The sequence below is a fragment of the Drosophila simulans genome, chromosome X, assembly GCF_016746395.2.
Source record: "Drosophila simulans strain w501 chromosome X, Prin_Dsim_3.1, whole genome shotgun sequence".
Classification (NCBI taxonomy): Eukaryota; Metazoa; Arthropoda; class Insecta; order Diptera; family Drosophilidae; genus Drosophila; species Drosophila simulans.
In genome coordinates, this window is record NC_052525.2 from 8,844,876 (window position 1) to 8,865,373 (window position 20,498).

The window sequence follows — 20,498 nt, forward strand, 5'->3', positions numbered from 1 at the left end:
CCCGGCCAAAGAGAGCCGTTCTCGTTCCAATTGGCTCGCGAGGCAAGTGGAAAAACGATTGGATTCGACTCAGAGCCGAGCTCAATCGCCTCGCGAAATTCAAGCGGCGCAGTCAAAAGTTAAAAGTCAGTTTCAGTTATGTTTTGGAGTACGACGCGCGAGCATTATTGTTTCCATTGTTAGCGAAGTTTTTAATTGACTGAAAGAAACACAAGAAAATAACACCTCGCTTACGTGTTAACCCTTTTTTTTGTAACTTGTGCTTAAGTCACTTAAGCAAATACCGGAGAAAGTAAACTAGCAGTGTGTGTAAGTGTTAAACAGAGTAGTGCACAAAAAGCGCGCCAAAATCTCCTAATTTTTAGTTAGTTTAGTTTTTTTCGCCACAAACTAAATTTAAACAAAAAGGCGACACAGTTTCGCCAGAAACAAACAGTTTCACATTAAACTAAACACAAACAAAAGTGATATCTAGTGCAATTAGTAACAAAATAAAAGTGATAAATAGTGACACAAACATATTTAGGCAGTGTTTTTAATGACAAAAACTTAAGTTCATATTTTTTAAGACTTTATTTTCCGACTGTGAACTACATTTGTTTACTTTGTTGCTTGTTCTCAAACAAATAATATAGTAATTCTAAAAGCTTCTATACATTGTTTGAATAAACAAATAACTGCTTCATTTACAACCATATATGATTACTTCGGGAGATCAGTTGCGAACATTAAATGTTTATTGATTTTAAAATCGTACTGCATTGTTTTTACACCGATTCCCAGAAATCTCATCAAAATTACAATCGAGAAAAGGAGGCTCGTCTGCGTATCGGGAGTTAAACATAGAGTATTACTAATTAGCCGAGTGAAGTGCAAACAATAACAATATCAAATCAAATTAAGTTCAGAAATCATCTGGCAAAGGCATGCTCGAAAAAAACAACAATAGCAACAAATGCACCGCTAATTCCTGTGACTAATTTATCAAAGTGCGAACTTGCAAACGAAAATGTCGATCGTCGTTTGGTTTATCAAAGTGAAAGTACATAAAGTTATTTAATATATATTCAGAATGGCCTACTCGAATCAAAAACATGTTTTTAATATTTTTTAAATATATTTGTTTTTTGCTATTATTATTATTATTTATTTAAATGTACGCCAGTGAACTTTTTCTTTATGTATTTGATATTTTAATGAATAGATCGACATTTTAAGTTTTCAATTAAACACGAAACTTTTTTGTATCGTAAGTGCAATTGCAAACAATTGTTAAGTATGTTTTTTTTTCTGTGAATCCGTTTAGAGATTAGAGTTTATTGATGAGTGAACAAAAGACACCGCCGGAGCGAAGTGTGATAAGCGGTTGACCTGCGACCCGCACACACTGCAAGAAAAAAGGGGCAACGAGCGGATCAAAGGTCACCGCCGTCGACGAATGCATTTGCATCTCCTGGCGGCAGAGCAGACGCCTCCATCTCCATCTCCAAATCCAACTCCAACTCCATCAGCATCTCCATCTGGGCATACGGGCGCTGCTGGGGAGGCGCAATTGGACTTGGCATCGCAAACGGAATCGCACTTGCAGCTGGGCTTGCCGTTGGCTTCCGGATACGGACTCGGACTCGGATTGGGACTGGGTTTGGGATTGGGACTGGGCCAGGAATTGGTGGCGGACCACTGCACCACTGTGGCGCCCGTCAGCGTTGCCGGTCCCGGCCGCCTGGGTCGCAGCATCAACGGCAGCGGCGGCAGCCACCACCACCACCACCTGCACCACCACTACGCACCGTACCACCACGCCCACCCCTACCACCCACCGCATCCGCACGCGCCCCACCACCACCACCACCCACCGTACCCGTATCCGCCGGCAGGACCACATCCGCCGGCCATGGTCACCTCGTCCTCCACATCGCCGACGGGCAACGGCTGGAGCAGCTCCACTGGCGACTTCAAGGGCATCACGGCGGTGGCGACGGCCACTGGCGGCGGCGCAGGTGGTGCCACCCAGGGCGCCACTGCATCCACGGGCGCCACAGCCGCTGAGGTTTTGGCCGTTTCGAGTAGTGCCAGTGTTGGCAGCAGCTCGCCCACAGGTGGCGCCAGCAATGGTACAGCCCACAGTGGGCATAGTGGACACACCGGCGGTCACAGCAGTAGCACCGCCAGCAACAGCAACAACAACGGTGCCAACAATAGCAACAATAACAACGCCGTTCACCAGGATCTATTGTGGATGGAGCGATTGGTACAGAAGCGACAGCAGGAACATCCCGGCGAATTGGGTGAGTTGTGGGTGGGATATTGCCTATAGTCTGCAAAAGGGTTAAGGGTTAATAGCTACCTTCATGCCTTTAAGAATCAAAGTAATTATAGTCTAACTGGATTTGTAATTTCCTATCAACAGTATTGGTCTTAGCTTACTAGCTGTAACTAGCAAGTTCTAAGCTACTAGATTCCCAATATGATCTATGCTCCTGATCCTGATATCATTTATCTCATGGGTCTGGGACCCAGCCAATTCCTTGTAGATAGTTATATATCAAAGCAAGCCTCTGCGGATCCTTCTCTTCCATTCACAAGGAATCCGCACCTTTAGCTCGTGTCCGTGGCAAGATCGTGGGGATCTGTGGATGCTTTGCAGGGCTGTTCGATAACCCGATCCCCAAAGGTGGAGCGCACATTCTTGCCACATCCTTGCACAATGCACTTCTGGGGCTTCCCCATCGTGGCAATCACGATCATCGGACGCAGCCTTATCGGATTCCATGGGGATGATGATCGTAATGATGATACCGATGGCGATGATGATGATGATGGTGATACCAATGAAGATGGGACTGGCAACGGCGTCGGAATATGCGTAAATTGATATCAATAATTGTTATTGATATCAACGCACGAGTCGTTCCCCTTTTTTATTTTGTTGATGCCACTTTTTTTTGTTATTCCTTGCTGCCCGTTGAACTTTCCTCCCGATATCGATGATATCAATGACCCAGAGCGAAAGCTGCTAATGAAATCTCAGCTCATCGCTCCCCCAGTCGTAAAATTAGCTGGGCAACCCACAAACTGGTTATCCTATATGATTTTTTCTTGTTTCACTTCTGAGTCCTTTCATAACTTGTGCTCAATGAATCGCCCTGATATCGAATTGCAACTAGCAGACTTAAGAATCTTGTCTTAAAGTAATATTTATATTCCATACATTTCCTACATATGGGATTCAATCAGGATCTGGGTGTTCCTAGACTATTAGAGTTTATATTTGGTTTTCAGGGCAGCGCACATTTGATTCCTGACACCTGTGTAAAACATGATTTCCACCTACAGCGGTGTCACAAATTAAATTTAATGATTATCAGCAATTAGATTTCGATATTTCGGTCTATTTTGCGCGCCAGTAGCGAGTAAATAAATCATTTATTCGCCAGCTCTCCACACTTTGCTCCACTTTCGACACCAGGTCAACAGTCAAACGTCATCTGATAACCGATAACCCCTTCCGGTCCGGTCCGGTACGTTCCGTTTGACATCTCCCCGCTCATTAATTAATTATGCACCGCCGGATGGCGAGTCGGTGGTCGAAGGACCCAGTATCCTGCATCCAGCATTCAGTATCCGCGATGATTGATATTTATGGACCGACACGAAACTATAAATAATTGAATATTTTTGATGGCCGTGAAAATGTGATTTTAATCAGCGAACCCTTGGCTAATTAAAACCAACCTGATTTATCCTGATTTTTTCCTCACCTCCTTCATTTTCCAGTGCGCACGAGCAATCCGTACTTCCTGTGCTCCGCCCTGCCCGCCCATTGGCGCTCCAACAAGACGCTGCCGATGGCCTTCAAGGTCGTCGCTCTGGCGGAAGTGGGCGATGGCACCTACGTCACCATCCGGGCGGGAAACGACGAGAACTGCTGCGCGGAGCTGCGCAACTTCACCACCCAGATGAAGAACGACGTGGCCAAGTTCAACGATCTGCGTTTCGTGGGACGCAGCGGAAGAGGTGAGTTGCAGTGCTGTCCGAACGGCCATTTGGGAATTGTAAGCTAAAATAGAGAGAAAAAGTACGAGCTGTGGGCGGTAGGAAAAAAGAAGGAGTTGGCTTCCTATCTTCTGTGAATCTAAGCGAAAGATCAGGATAATATGTAGTCATTTCTAATATATGACTTATATATCACTTTAAAGCACCTTTGTGTTTTAGTTTACCATATAACATTGTGGAAATTGAAGACTTCCTCGAGCTCTGCAATCAGCACTTCCTTTGCCAAATGCCGATTATTGGGAGCCCAAAGAGGGCTTCCCACAACTTCAAATGAGCGGAAGCTGTAGGTTTATCCTTTCAAACTCGCTTCAAACTACACTGCATGAAAAGCATGCGTAATACGTTCAATTATTTATGCATAATTAGCTAAATAAGGTTTTCATTTCTTTGAGAGTCACTTCTGTAACTCACGTTTATACTTGATAAAACTCCAACAAAAGTAGTAACTTAAAGAAGGAATCCATAACTTGCTATTAAGTTGTATGTAATATTTGGTTGGCAAAGGAACTTTCTTTTTGTGCACCCGAAAATAGGTAATGAATGCATCGGAAGTGCATTGATTGAGTGACAAGCCAGAAGTTCTGGAGTGACTAATGCCGCCTGCGAAAAGGATCAATGGTACAGCAGTCGTCACATTAGGCAGCAAGTTGGCGCTGTCCTCGGGGCAACATGCCACATGCAACATGCAATGTGCAACACAACGTTGTTCCCAGCAGATCCCCGAACTTCTCCATGTCGGACATGGTACATTGTACACGGGATATGGGATATGGGATGGTATATATGGGATATGGAAATGCGCTGGACAGGATCGGCTGGGCAGGCAGGCTGATCACGCAATGTTCGAGCCTTTTTGGTTCTGGTAATCGATTTGAACCCACAATTAATGTGCATGTGTATTGTGTTGCATAGAATTGGCAGCAGCAGTTGGCAGTTGGCTAATTAGCTGCAACTGTTGCCGCCGCTTTTGACCCTAAGTCAACCTCTGGCCAGGCCCACCACTTCCTCCTCCTGCTCCTCATCTTTGCAAATTGAAGGCTCGTGCCGCAAAAGGGCCAAGAAATATATACTACATACGTATACGTATGTATGTATAAAATAAAAAAATAATTACAGCCATGGCAAAGGGCATGCAAATAACAAGCTAATGATGTAAGAACATAAACGCTGACCAAATTGTCAACGGCAGGCAACAGCAACAGTTCACTTCACTTAATGGCCACGCCCCCCTCACGACCTCGCGACCCCAAACCGCCCGCCACACTGACCTTTTGGCCGTGGGTTGAGGGGGGTGGGGCATGAAAATCGCGGACATCATGCAGCGATTTCTGATTAGATGACAAAGCGAACGAAAACAGATGGAAGCGAAACCATCAGCATGTCAAGGGGCACGAAATGCACAAAAATCCAGGGGAATGCAGTACGTAAGCGAACGCAGGGATACCCTGGAAAAAAATGAAAAAATCAAAAGATCCTATAAACCTTAAGGCGGTTAAAACTAACATATTTTTACTAAATAATACGATAAGCAACTATTATTATTTGTGTGTATTATTTTCTAGCATAGCAAACAGCCAGTAAAAATAGCTACCGTTTTGCCTTTTCCATTGATGCCCTTTCGTTTTTTGGCATTTTAAGTGGCCGGGGGGGCTCAAATGGGTTCTGGGGGCGTGGCAGTTTATCGCCTTTTTATCCTGGACATGGCATGCGTCGACATGTTTTTAATTTGCCCCACAGTCCGCCGTCAAATCGCAATCTAAATACGCATCTCCATCTGATTCGGACATCCAAATACGTTTATCATCCTCATTTGAGGACCGCTTAATTACATCAGCCGTACATCAGCAGCGACATTACCATCATCATCTATCATATCAAAGGACTTGACTTCTCGCCGGCGACAGGATTAAATTCGAAAAACAAAGCAAATGAAGGACACGCGCCACCAGGAATTCATAAGTCGCATCGCAGGATTTATTTCCATGCAAAAAAAGAGAGAGAGAGAGAGAAAACAGTAAAGGGTTGGAAAGGGAAACTGATGTCCTGGCTGAGACCCAGATGCCCGATAAACTTGAACAGGTCTCCTGATCCGACTTAGTGGTCGCATGGGCGGTTCAAGCGGCGGAAAGGTTAATAGGATGAATGTTTGGAATGTTTTGGCAACTGGGGCAGGCACTTTTCCACGGAATTTGTTCATTAAATCATAGTTATTTAGGCAGGAACACCTCAATTAAGTGGACTGTTGCATTGGAGTCTTCTGTAAAGGGTTACTACGAAAAATATAATTAATTAGAATATAATTGGAGTGTCTAAGGAGATAGTGAATGTATGAGATATATGTGTTATCTTTCATATTAAATAGCATGTTAAATCCAGTTCCTTTAAAATCTGTCAGATAAAATAAGCCTATTTTCCATTCAAGCACATTCAAGTTCGCAAATATAGCATTTCTAATCAGCTTGGGAACTCCTACTTATATAGTACACATTGTTTTTATACCCTATCGGCGAAGGATCTGGAATTTCGCACCCAGAAGTTCCCAGCCCAAAGAGCTTGTGCCATTGTACTGAAGTAATAGTAGTGATGTAACCATCATACATACATACATACATACATATATCCGTGTTCCGTGTGATATCGCCATGGGGTTTATCGCAGTGTAGTTCGGCGAACGCGGTTCCCACAGAGTCTCGTCATGAGTAGGAGTCTTGCCTAGTCTTATCGCCCCACAAAGGCGATGGCTCATTGGGTGGATGGATGTTCGCCGCGTTCCGTGGATGTGGATGTGTATATTTAGACGTGTCCCCACAAATGTTATGTTCACATATAGAATGAAGATTACGGATGCCACTGACTGACTGACTGACTGAATGTCCAAGTGCGTGCGCCGATACTCCGATTCGTATGGTCATTGTTCATTGATGATGACTAATTTGTGGAGATACCAATCGCGGGATCCCTTCAACTTCCATCTCCATTATGAGCGTTATTGCTCCCATTTCGGGGTCTTTAGTACTCCGATATGTTGTGCCAGTTGCCAGTTGCCAGTTGGCCAGTGCGCCAAAGACAAAGGGGCAATAACATTTTCCAATTACTCTAACGAACTTTTACATACGATGGATGCTCCACATTTTGCGGCCATTTGAAAAATGAGCGCCCCGAAAAGGAGCCAGGCCTATTTAACAGTTTCTTTCGGTCCGCAGCTTCTGCTCCACTTGATTAATTTGAGCTGGAGTTTGGAGTCTCAGGTTGGATCTTTCTTTCAACTACGCGTATGTAATACGAAATATGTCCAACACGCACGTTGCTTCATTTTCGTTTGTGGGCTATAATGAAGACATTTCGGGATTGAGTTCCAGATTGAGATTTCGAGCGATTTCGAGGGGCCCAAAACGCTTTCTAACTGATGGCCATTCGTGGTTTCGGTTAATGAACCCATCAAATCTTCAATTATCTCGACCAGTCAGTCCTTCATTGTGTCTAGTTTTGAGGGTTTTCCATTCCATCGGGGATCCATTGCTGCATTTCTATTATTTATGACAACGACCCGAAAGGCTGAACTTTCAAGTCGAAAAACTAAACAATAACATATTTATAATCTTTCTTTCTTTCTACATAATAACAATTTCTTTATTGTCGCGTATTTAAAAAAACAACGATTATTCGTTCAATTGTATTGTTAGGTCAAGTGAATCACAAGTCCTTCGGTTACTTTGCTTATTCATGACCTTGCTTAATTCATAAAATGATGTAAATATTCAACCATATTATATATCCTCTTGATCCTTGAAGAATAATGCTGGGTATTATAAGAAGTTACTTTTTGTATAGCTAATTTTACCTTGCTCCCAATTTTCCCCCAAAGGAGTCGCTCTTTCACCGTTTGCAGTTCCTAATTAAAAGTTTAATGCAATTTCCAAACAAGTAGGACTCGCTCGCAATGTCTGGTCACAAACCCAGCCGCCCACCTGGAGGTGGAACCCTCAGTCATCCGGAGCGGAAAGATAGAAATGGACTTTATCGATGGGGTTTGGGTCTCCGGTTCGGAGTTTTGGGTTTGGGGTGATGCGACTGAGGTTTCTGCGGTCAGATTGGATGGGTCTCTGTCTCCGGGCTTTTGGACCCCGTCCTGGTCCCGCAACAACAATGTCGCTTTGTTGGTGTTTTATTATATGTACATATGTCGGTGTCGATGTATGTATTTGCATTGCCAGTTTTACTGACCAGACAGATAGAGGGACGGAAAGCTAAAATATCGAAGTAAAAAACCGAAATTCATTTCACATTTTCCCAATCGATAAAAGCTGCCGATGGCTCGCAGTTGCAGTTTGCAGCCGCTTCAAACGGTGTCTAGTTTAATGGCCATAAATAGTGTAAACATTCGGTCAAGCCCAGAAAAAAGGCTGGTATAACTCTTTTTGGCCACAATGTTGCCCGTTCCTCGGGATGCAAATGTGCAAAGGGGGGCAGTGAAATGAGGGGCGTGGCCGAGCGAAAGACAGGTTGCAACATTTCCTTATTTTATGTGCACTTTAAAGACTTTGGCGGTAGTCATTAAGGCGGGATAAACCAAATTTATGTCAGTAGTTCGAACAAACTGCACCGCCGACAGTCGGGGCTTTCAAGGGTTAATCGAACTGCGCGATGTCCTAAATGCTATTTTATGTTACGAACTTTTAAGACCGCAAACTAACACTTTTCACCCAATTTTGTTTGCCAAATAAACTCATTTCCCTTGCGATATCTTAACCGTATCGAGTTCTACCCTGTATATGAAGCATCTATACGCGTAGTATCGACCACATACCAAAATTCATAATAATAGCTCAAGGGGTTACCGAGTTCACTCAGACCACAAGCTCACACTTTCGCCCAAAAACCATAAGAAGTGCAGCCATTAAAGGGGTAGACGCGCTGAGGCACGAACGTTGACGCGTGTTGCCTGGCCTGGGACTGGGCTTTTGGTAATTTTGGAATCGCAAATTGATTCGGTAGCCCAGTGAGGTCGTCGCATAAATCCTCGCCAGACATTTACGACTAAATTCTCGAATTTGCACCGTTCTCTAATGACGTGCCGCTTCTGATGCTTATTTTTTTGCAGGGAAGAGCTTCACGCTGACCATCACGGTGGCCACGAGTCCGCCACAGGTGGCAACCTACGCCAAAGCCATCAAGGTGACCGTCGATGGACCGCGCGAGCCCCGCTCCAAGACAAGTAAGTGTTGCAGATCGTATAATCCTGGAAATATGGGTTTAGAATTAGCCATTAGCTGTGTGATTGGTTGTTTGGCATCGCAAGGAATGCCGTACAGTTGAAGTTTTAGTAGGATGGTGGTAGTTTTTTCTTTCTGTGCAGCAGCAGCACCCTTACCCTTCTCAAAGGTGTAAATATTACAAGCAGTCATATGTACATAAGTGGCTGCATTGTTTTGCCAATTAGCAATTATCGCTTGCCACAACAACGGACAACAAAGGAAAAGCGGGGAAAAACTGATGGAAAGCCGTCCCGCTGCGTTTTGGGTTTCCTATTGCAACATGTGGCCATGTCCGCTTTTCCCGCCTGACATCGTAACCGTATATCCAGCCAGCACTTGGACAAGTGTTTAAGCCGGGCCAACAGCTAAGCCGATCTGCACAATTGCCCCTAATCGTCCATAATCCCTAATCCCCACTTTCCAAGTCGCACAGTTCTAGAGATTCCTTGATATTCCTTGATATCCATTCTATTGTAATGAATCATTATATCATTTTCATTGCCAAAACTAAGCTGCATCTTATTCAAAATACATCCAAGTGATCACAGAACATCAAGTTCTGATAAAAAATCCTCTTTGATATCTTTAAAGTACTCAAAATGTTCCTTTCCGTGCACCACTTCTTGAGATCCTTTCGCCTGCTGTCAAGGATCGTGTGTGACATCCGATGACCGCCATTTTGCGATGTTCTGTCATTCGGGAAGGTGTTTGAAAAGTGCAGCCGGTTTTAGCCGACTTTTTGGTGGATGGAGGGAAACGCTGCTGCTACTTACGGTTTCTGAAAATTTTGCGGTTTGCAAAGAAAACCTTTTTTGATCACCCTCCCTACGTTTCTTGTTCTGTTTTTAGCTCATTTTTTTTTTTTGTTTTTTTGCAACGTGTTTTTAGTTCGTGTAATGCATATATGAATTAATTTTTTCCTCTTGATATTTCGTTAATGCATTTTTAAGTCTTCGCTGCAGGGAAGGTAATACTATATATGCATATATGTATATGTATGTACATATACTTCTGAGTATATAAAGTGCAGCTTGAGTTTACCTTGAGTTAAATTCATGCAAAATGGACTCTTATTATAAAGTGTTTATTTGTTTAAATTAATAGAAAGTTGCTTTTAGTTGCTTTTAACTTCTTTGTGGGACTTGAAAAGCAGCATAGTTTTGTAATATTTGAAGGATGACTTGGTGCGTAGCTTAACTTAGTATTTGGGCTCCACACCCTATAGGTTCACTTACCCATTGCTTAATCCTTGACAGGTCCGACGGGTGGTCCGCACTACCGAGCTCTGGGTCTGGGCCAGCGTCCCTACATCGATGGCTTCCCCTCGACGAAGGCGCTCCACGAGCTGGAGACGCTCCGGCGGTCCGCCAAGGTGGCAGCGGTTACGACGGCAGCGGCGGCGGCTGCCACAGCGGCATCGGCGGCCAATGCGGTGGCGGCGGCCGCAGCCGCTGTGGCGGTCACTCCAACGGGGGGCGGCGGCGGAGCTGGGGGCGTGGCTGGCGGAGCGGGCGCTGGACTGGTGCAGCAATTGAGCAGCAATTACTCATCGCCGAATAGTACAATCAACTCGGACTGCCAGGTCTACAAGCCGAATGCGCCGCACATACAAGGTAAGTTGCCAGTGCACTGTACGAAAATATTGGAAAATAGTTGCATAAACTAGATGGTTTCTATACGGATCAGGGATTATAAATATAATATTATTCATATGACATTATATGGTATACCCAAAGAATGTTCTCAGTGCAGCTAGCGATTCCCCCTCCCCCTTTTGCCACATTAACCCTTTCAATGAAGTTGTTAGCGATGAAAGCCAGCCACGCTTTGGAATTCGGGAACTGGGCAACTTGTGGCCGACGTCTGGGACTTCTGATGTCTGTGCAGCTTCGTTGACTGGCACCAGGCTGCCTAAACGCTTTAATTGAGTTAATCAACCTGCCATACACCTCATCTTGATTTATTTTTGGTATTTTTATGGCTCGCTTTGTGTTTGGCAGGCGCTCGCTAATTTATTTATTTTCTCAAAGCCCAGCTTAAAAATAGTTCACAGCCGCAGGCTATATATATTGTATATATGCAGACATATATCCGCGCATGCCTCTAAAAGTTTCTCGCTTTGAAATAAAGAGTGAAATCAGAATTTGGAAAAACCCTCTCCAGATAACTCCTTATGTTGATAATGGATGTACAGAACAGTCACTCTTCTGGCTGTCTCAACATTTTTGAATAATGTAAAAATCAATTGAAAATATGCTACTTTAAGGAAATGGCTTTTTTTGTGATATTTCGTCTAGAATAGTCAATATTTTTATCATAAAATGGAAAATAATGGTCCAAATATGGAATGCCATACCTCATTGAGCTCGTAATTAAATTTTCAATCGAACTGTGTTCAAAAAAGGAAATTCTATTTTTTGGCAATTTTTTGCAAATTTTGATGATGTTACCCCTTACAAAAAATGCGAAATTTTGGCCAAAAAATAATTTTACAAAGTCCGTCAAAAAATGTTATGGATAGTTAGTATTGGTAATTACGAGTAAAAAACGATAATTATAAGAGCTTTCTGACCATTTTTAGGCAAGTTATACATAAAAAACGAATCGGAAATATTGACTTTTTTCAAAAAATCTATCTGTGTCTTTTTTGTGAAAAAAATAATCCGTTTTTTTATCAGAACATTCCAAATAATGGTCCAAATATGGAATGTCATACCTCGTTGAGCTCGTAATTAAATTTCCAATCAAACTGTGTTCAAAAAAGGAAATATTATTTTTCGGCCATTTTTTGCAAATTTTGATGATGTTACCCCTTACAAAAATGCGGAAATTTGACAAAAAATATTTTTTTGAAAATTAGCAGAAAAGTTATAGGTATGGTTAGATAAGATCATTGGCTATAAAAAACAGTAATTCTTTTGGCTTTGTGACCGTTTTTAGATTAATTATGCTCATTTTCTTGCCATAATAATCCAGACTTTTGGTACAATAACATTATTTATTCAGTTTCCACTGGAAGAGATAGGCCTCTAAAATAATCAAGCTTTATATCCAGGAAATCTTTGCAGACTTTGATAATAAAGTGTTCACTTTGCACCACACTTAAACCACATGCCACGCCCCTATTTGGCAACCGCATGTGAGAGACCTTATGTGGGATATTCGGTCGATCCTCCCCAGAGTTGGCAAGTCACCCCGTTTCCACCCTTTCCCGATCGCCACTAATTTTAGCCATTTCAGAGGCTTGGCCAAGAGCACGCGCTCGAACGCGGCTATAACCAGTTCAGACCGAACCATCTGCTATATAGATAGATATATATGGCTATATCTCCGATCTATTATCATGTGGGTATTGCTATTTTCGGGTTGCCATGGCGCCCCTCGCAGACAGTGGAAAATTTCCCTTCTGTTTTCATTCAATTTGCATTGATTTCGCTTCGGCTCTGTAAAATCTTATCAAAATTTTGGGGGCTTTGGTGCGGAGCGGGGGAATTTTGGATATATAGCGAGCGTAACTGGAACCGGCCACTGAGTCACGGATGGATGTGGATTCGGATGCCAATGAGTCAGTGGCCAGTTTGGAACTAGACGAATCTGAGCCGCAAATCGCCGTGTTAGGTCCAGACTTAAGCATTTTGCTTATGCTAATTAATTTATAAATGTTTCGTCTTCGATTACCCTTTCCGCTTGGGGGGTCGCTTGATTTCGGTATTAGATACGATTTAAAGTTACAGAAAGATTTCTACGAAATGGTAAAATTTCACTAAATTGTTAAACTTAAATTCTTTAACATTAACTGATGAATGAATTTGTGCCCTAATTAGCCAGATATTTTATTACTTTTAGTTTTAGATCTTATTCAGTTTCCTAGGGTATCAAAAGCGTCCACTACCACCGCCTTCTTTGCGATCACTTAATTCAGAGGCGGGGGCAGTTGAAGTCGAAATAAACGCGTAAACGTATTGTCAATGGTGACACATCGTCTTCTTTCAATTAGCCAAAAGCAAAGGCGGCCAAAAGAGCAGCAACAACAATAGCACAATGCAATATGTTTTCGCTTTGTTTTCTTTCATTTTCGACAAGCTGGAACCGGAAATGCCCGAATCGAAGCGAGAAATCCACGTTGAATCTGAATTCGAATCCGTATCTGTATCTCAATCTGAATCGGAATTGGAATCGATGCCTCTATGGGGAAAACACTCGACTCGCTTTTGTTGTTGCTGCTGCTGCTGTTAAGTCATAAATATTTAAATGTGGCGCTTAAGCTGTTAATTTACAAAAGGCAATCGAGCGGGCACTCAGCGGAAATCGTTGCGAAATTCAAAGAATTCGGGTTGAGATTATGGCAAAAAAAATAAGGGGAAAATAATACATTTGTAAGTGGCAGAAAAAGTGGAGCAGAGGGTAGCAAATTAGTTGAGCACCTAATGATAATTGATGACAAGTGGGAGGGTAGGTCCATTCATATATTAGTAAAGAAAACATAGAAGATAAATAAGCTAACATATTATTATAAAGTTAGAAACTGCATATTTGGTATTTCCAATTTGTAATTCCATTACAATTTGCATAGAAATCCAATAAAAATATTAAATTACATTAATATATTACATTTCATATCAAATCTGGGTATCCAATAGAAATCCTAGTTGTGTAACCAATCAAATCCTTACCTTGCGTATGCATTATCCTTCTGGCCGTTGTCCTTCTAATTGTTTGTGGTCCACACACCTGTGGCATCCAGTGTACATCCAGTATACAGAATCATCATCATTATTCGGTGCATTTGGGGCATCTGGTGCAAGCTGAATGCCGAAACTCACGCCATCGTGTTGGGCTCCATTAAAAGGGGGGGAAATATGCAAATTCGGCCACAGAATCGAGGGTTTGGGTTTAGTTTTGGCATCGGTATTGGCATTTTTTGTTGCGGGTTCCCACTTCTGGCCACAAATCAATCCAAATGCGGTTGCGCAGCTGTTGCAGCTTCAGTCGGAGATCCAAGCTGCAAGATGCGGCCATCAGTGGGTTAAGAGTGCCGGCTGCCGCCGGGGGGTTAACAGTGACAACAATGTCGCACACATTGAAATGGAATCTCTTTGGCCCATAAAACGGCCAACTGTGGCGAACCAACTTGGGTTTGGCTTATATATGTGTATATATACATACATGCGAGCATACGTATGCATGTATATATATTTTTTTTGTTTGCATTTATATTTTTACTACCAATGGCCGCAGTCACTTACTTCCCGGGACATCATCACCCCCTCTCGAAAAGCCCAATCCCGAACCCAAAAAACCGCAAACTCACTTCCGTTTCGCATCGTTGTTGTTGTTAATGTACAAGTACTTCTTGCCGCTTCTTTTTTTTGTGCCTTTAAGCCGCCATTTTGCGGGTCCAAAAGAGCAAAAAAACAAAAAAAAAAAGGGGAACACCTATAAAAAATGATGTAAAAAACGAACTCCATTCACACCAATAAGAGCAACTGCCACTAACACAGGCGAAACTTTAGTCAGACGCACTTTAATTAAAATTACTTCAAGACTCGAAAGCTATCTGCTCGTGCACTGAGAGAAAAAATGGGGCTTAATTGCTGTTGGATTGTTACTCTTATGCAAAATATTATCTATATTCTTGTTAATATTGTGGCCATGTTAAAATGTAAAATAATAGTTTTTGATTTAACTTTCATAAGTTCAAAAAGAAATGAATTTAATATTCCAACTCCTCGATTTTTTGTGCCCAACTTTTTGGCAGCTTTTGCAGAAGCCACCACTCGAAGACACTTGACTTATCCGCACATTTTGTGGTTTCTCTTCGAATGGATTGATCGGACTGCATCCGCATTTTAGCCCTTTTTTTTTTCTTTTTTGCCTTTTTGCTGAGCGGATATATGGCCAAAATCGAAGATATCCGGTGGAGCCGTGGGATCGATTGGAAGTGCAAGAAACTTGGCAAAACATTTAGATGGTGGAAAACTTGTGCTTTTCAGGCTGGAATTTGCATGTACACTTTTCCCCTTCCCCTGCCAACACTGCGTATACGCAATTTCAGGGAAATGAACCTCGCATAATTCCACGTGCCCACAGCAAATTACAAGGTATGACCGAATGACGGTAGTGACCCCTCCTCGTCCGCCACTGGATTCGCAGTCCGGGCTTTCATCCTGTTCGCTTCGCTTCATTGCAACCTCATTTGCCTAAGTTTTGCGGTGGTCCGGTCCACCCTGCCCACCGAACGACCGACCCCCCTTTTAACCGCCGCCCATGCCTTGGGCTTCAGTTTGCCCCATTGTTGTTGTTGTTGTTGCTGCTGCAACGCAATTTGCGCCTTAATTGAAACATTAAAATGTGATAAGTGCCGGGTGAAAAGTTGCATGCAACTTGCATTGCTCCCGCCTTTCATTAGTCGCCGCCCCTGTTTTCCAAAAGGGGGGGTGGGGTAGAAATAAGTGGTACGTGCGTAGCTGGGTTTATTATTCATCATAGTGCGTAACTAATTTGCCCTCTAAGGTGGTATTTTTATTGTCTCTGGTCTGGTGACAGGAAAATTACGCAGGTCATTTCAGCAAATTGTATGATAAATAGCTCAATTAAGGGGAGTTCTTGCTACATAAGAAATAATATGACTTGCTTTTTGCAAAAATATCTATATATTTCCTAGAACACTTTTAAAGGGTTAAGGATTTTTAAGTAATCCCTCGCTATTTTGCTTTGCTACCTGAGCACAGATTTACCTTTCATCAATTTGCTTCATGCTTTTCTTTTATCGCTTCTAATGAATTTGATTAATTAAGCGACATTTTTGCCACTGCTTTTTTTGGCAGCTCAGCACAGGGGCGCAGGTGGGCATTTTTGAGCGGGGGGTTAGCTTTGGGTATTGCGTAATTAATCGAAATATGCGAGATTATTGGGCCGGGGTCTGCGATAACCCGCTGGTTGCCTGGGAAATCCGCTTTCAATGTCTTGGAATTTTCTTTCCAAGCTCCACGCTTAACCCATTGGCATGCAGCGAGTTTTTAAAGGGGGCGTGGTGGCTGGTGGGCGGTGGTATGTGGGTGGTGCTACACACACTCATGCCTCCTTCTTTCCGTTGCCATGCATATGAAATGATGTTTTCAATTATCCCTTCGGCCACGCCCACGTTTGCGACTGACAACTTGGCGAAATTTCACTTGGGGGTTAAGTGCGTGGGTGGGGCAAATCAAGGGTTAATTGGACTCCCAGCTGGCACTAATTTACCTTCTCTCTCTCTCGATTGTTGGCCTCTTGTGCATCCAGTGTTGTCATAGGTTTAGATGGCTCCCTTGTGAATTGAAAGAATAATATTATAATACGATGATATTTTGTTCCTCCTCTTTCGTTGTGTTAGCTTTATATGATTTCAAATATTTATTATACCAAAACCATTTGTTGTCTTTCAGCAGCCGAAATGATGGGCGCCGGCGAATGGACGAATGGATCCTCGAGTTCGGCGGCTGCCTACTACCACAGCCACGCCCACCACCCGCACGCCCACCACGCCCACCACGCCCACGCGCACCTGCAGCACCAGATGGCCTTGCCACCGCCGCCGCCGCCCCCCGCAGCGGCACCCGTTTCGGTGGGCGTGGGCGGCAATGGAGCCACCATGGGCATGGGCATGGGAGTGGGTGTGGGCATGGGCATGAACCACTACGGCGGAGGCTACGACTCGGCCAACTCGCTGGAGGCGGGCCAGTATGCCGCCCATCTGCCGGCGGTGCTGCCCGAGATGCATGGCCATGGATTCGCCACGGATCCCTACCAGACGGCCGGCTATGGCGGCGGCAATACGGGCGGAGGCAGTGCCTCCAAATCGGAACTGGACTACGGCGGTAGCTACAATCAGGCGTGGTCCAATGGCTATCAGAACTATCAGTATGGCAGTTGTTTGGCCACCGCCCAGTATGGTCCTCAGGCGGCGCCGCCCCCACAGCCACCACCTCCTCCGCCGGTGGTGCTCTGCCCGCAGCTGTACTCCACGGTCAACCAGAATCAAATCCACCTGCATCTGCACAGCAGCGAGAAGCTGGAGCAGTATCTGGGCACGGCCACTAGTGCGGACCACCTCACCATTGGATCTCTGACGGGCAGCAGTCGTTCCAGCATCGAAATTGGCCAGGATCAGTACCACCAGCAGGTGCACCACGCACAGCAGCAGCAGCAGCAACAACAGGTGCACCACCCACAGCAGCAGCAGGTGGAATCCGCTGGCGAAGTGGGTGGCAGTGGTGCCGGCGGGGTGGAATCCGCCAGGGAGGAAGACGTGGGCGATCTCACGCAGGTGTGGCGACCCTATTGACCCAATCGGATCATCCAGCGGTCAGCGCCGACCGGTCTCCACCTGCACCCACATCTGAATCTGAATCCGAATCCAAATCCGAATCCCAGCCACCCACCGCTGCACCTGCACATCGAACTGAACTAGGAGAGCAGCAGGATCACCACAAGAACTGTACAATTTTTTTTCACTTTTTTTTTGATAGTTAATAACGTATGCCTAAGTAATCCCAAAACATCTGCAAGTTGTACATAAAGTAATGAATATGTTTAAGAGATTAGGCGCCCTTAACTTTAAGAACTCAAAACTAATGAAATAAAACCCAACTCCTATCTTAAATTATACTACCATTTCAGCCTAATTAACATTATACTCGATATTATCATTTGCAAAATTAGTTTTGAGTTCAAAAGAGTTCAGCTGCAGCATAATGGGAAAATCTATAATAATATATAACACTAGAAAAAGATGTAAGCCCGTACAAGAAACACATTAAACGAGGTGTAAATAAATGAGAGCTTAAGCATAAGATGAAAGCATAACATAATCTAATCAGTAATCCTAGCGTATAGAGCACCCAAATCCCTACAAACCACTTTTTTTTACTAGCCCTAAGTCTTGAAGGATACTCGATAAAGCCGCACAACTATCTATAAATATATAAATACGTATGTATACATTTTTTTTCTGTTACTTTTTGTGTGGGAATCTGCCAAAGGATTCGATGATGAAAGTAAAAATCTGAACGATGAAGAGAAGACTATAAATAAAGTTATCGTATTTATTTAAATCTCATTCGTTGATTGCGTACAGAAAAAAGCCGGTAAGATATCATTATATACTATAAATCTCAAGTAACTCGGTTGTTTGACTATCTATTTCGCTCATTTTGGTTTTATTTTGTTGGTCATCTCTTTATTAAGCATCATATTAACTAAAATACATAGAAAAGTTTTCCGACCACACGCAGAATGCAGAAATAGTTAATTATGCGCATATTTTAGATTAGAAGCAACAATGGCGGTGGAGCTTCGCAACAATTGCGAAAAAAATCATGCATTTTTAAGTGCGAAGCCTTAGAAATGCGCGTGTAAATAATAAATTAAAAATTATTGCCAAACAGAACCACAAAGTGTGCACAGGCCATCCGCCGCCCCGGGAAGATCTTCAATCTGCAATATCTCCGATCTCCGACAGCTCTAGTTCCATTTTCATTTTCGCTTTTCATTTTTCATTTTTTCACCTCTTCTGCGGTCGCTCCATGGCATACATAAATTGGAGAAGCCCCCGGAACCCCTCTTCAAACTGGCTTACAGCTTACTGGGTGCCGCCATTGTTGCCGTCGGCCGGAGCTGGCAAATCAAGACGGGGCAGTCAAGTGTTAAATTGCAAAAGACATTTCCATTGTCGGCAATTGCGAAACGAGCGAAACCCTAGACAACAGACCCGAGCCGAGGTGGATTCCATCGATAATCCATACCCTATAGCCCATCCACTGCAAATAATCGATCCAATGAACTGATCTCATGAAAATGAACGCTTCTGAATAATTATTAAATGAAAACGGGAACAGAGACCTTATAGATGAACACAAATTCAAGGGCTATACAGTGAAATATCTACAGGTCCTTAGATAAACACAGTTCTGTTAAGATATAGCATACTTATATAGAACATTTTAGAGAATCACGCATAACCTAAGGTACTTACAGTTTCAGTGTAGAAGCCAGATCCAGGCAAGCGTTAAAGACATCCTCCGCAGCACCGCCTGATTGGTAGTAGCCCCCTCCATATCCGAAAGCTTCTCCGGGCAGAAGCCCGACACACGTCTCATCTTCGGAAGACCCTTCGCTCCCCATCCCATGACTATATAGCTGCAGCTATAGTAAGTGATCCACTCGCAGATCTTGCGGTGGCCCAGAACAAAGGGAACCAGAAGGCGAGGCTAGTAACTTTGTCAGCAGTTTATGATGGGCGACTTGAATTACCACTGCATCGAGGAGGAAGCTGAAGCCCGACCCGATCCATGGGCTAATTAACTCCGGGTTTCAGCATCAAAACATCCAGCAGATGTAACTACCGTGTGTGGATGGGAATCTTGGGTGGTCCTGTCCAGCGTTTCGAGGACGGAAAGTGAAGCCTGCTCATGAATGGATGCGCTTATGAATCGAGCTAGGTTACAGAATAGCAAGGTGAGCTAAAGATAGTCCAAGTTGTGGGTGAAGAATGTTGACCTAGTTATAGAAAGATTATCCACTTAAATTCCATGCATTATCACTGCAATGATATCATCAGCCACATTTCTTCGATTCCAACTCATTTAACCTTTAAATTAGCGAATTAAATTAAATCATGTGAATCATCTGTAAGACCATTACGCACATAAATTAAGTCAAATCAATGGGAACTTACGTACTGCTTATGAGAATCGCCGAGAAAGGCGGTGCCTTTCAGCATCTCTCCGTCTCTCTCTCACTACTTTTCCCAACTCTCTCTCTCTCTCTCTCTCTCTCTCTCTCTCTCTCTCTCTCTCTCGCTCACTCTCTACCTTTCCCATTCTTGTTGTGAGTTTATTCATTAGCTTTGACTTGACCAAAAAAGAAGTGGAATAATGGTAAATGAAAGTAGCAACTAAAAGGCTGTCCCCTTCTCCTCTCTACGCCCAACCACCCACCTCACTGCACTGAATTTTAAGCTGAAATAATTAAGCAAAAAATACAACTACGATTGCCGTCTCGCTTTGACACGCGTAAAGTAGTCTAACGGTATAGATATGTAAATGTAAGCGTAACGGTAACTGTGCTACTTTCAATGCGAATTTCACTACACTTCACAACCGGTTGAAATTAAGTTTATTTCGCTGTTGTTTTTGGGGTGCGTGTTTT

The 20,498-nt window shown here is 43.5% G+C and overlaps 1 protein-coding gene across 2 annotated transcripts; it reads left to right on the forward strand.

Moving 5' to 3' along the window:
- Positions 1–87: 87 nt before the first annotated feature.
- On the forward strand, positions 88–18,403 carry LOC6725537 (protein lozenge). Of its 2 annotated transcripts, none has more exons than XM_039296930.2 (6): positions 88–309; positions 1,307–2,288; positions 3,778–4,017; positions 9,158–9,271; positions 10,568–10,924; positions 16,739–18,403. In XM_039296930.2, the coding sequence occupies exons 2-6, from the start codon at positions 1,439–1,441 to the stop codon at positions 17,632–17,634; spliced, it is 2,457 nt and encodes an 818-aa protein (XP_039152864.1). In that variant the 5' UTR covers positions 88–309; positions 1,307–1,438; the 3' UTR covers positions 17,635–18,403. The 2 variants fall into 2 exon arrangements, with proteins under 2 accessions (XP_039152864.1, XP_016038676.2); XM_016173662.3 differs by having other exon boundaries at positions 89–309; positions 16,736–18,403.
- The last annotated feature ends 2,095 nt before the right edge of the window (positions 18,404–20,498 follow it).

Excerpts from the sequence above, each read along its gene's own strand:
- LOC6725537 (XM_016173662.3), top strand. The coding sequence starts at position 1,439 with ATGCATTTGCATCTCCTGGCGGCAGAGCAGACGCCTCCATCTCCATCT. Across the intron at positions 2,289-3,777 it reads GGAACATCCCGGCGAATTGG|TGCGCACGAGCAATCCGTAC; the intron begins GTGAGTTGTGGG and ends TTCATTTTCCAG. Across the intron at positions 4,018-9,157 it reads CGTGGGACGCAGCGGAAGAG|GGAAGAGCTTCACGCTGACC; the intron begins GTGAGTTGCAGT and ends ATTTTTTTGCAG.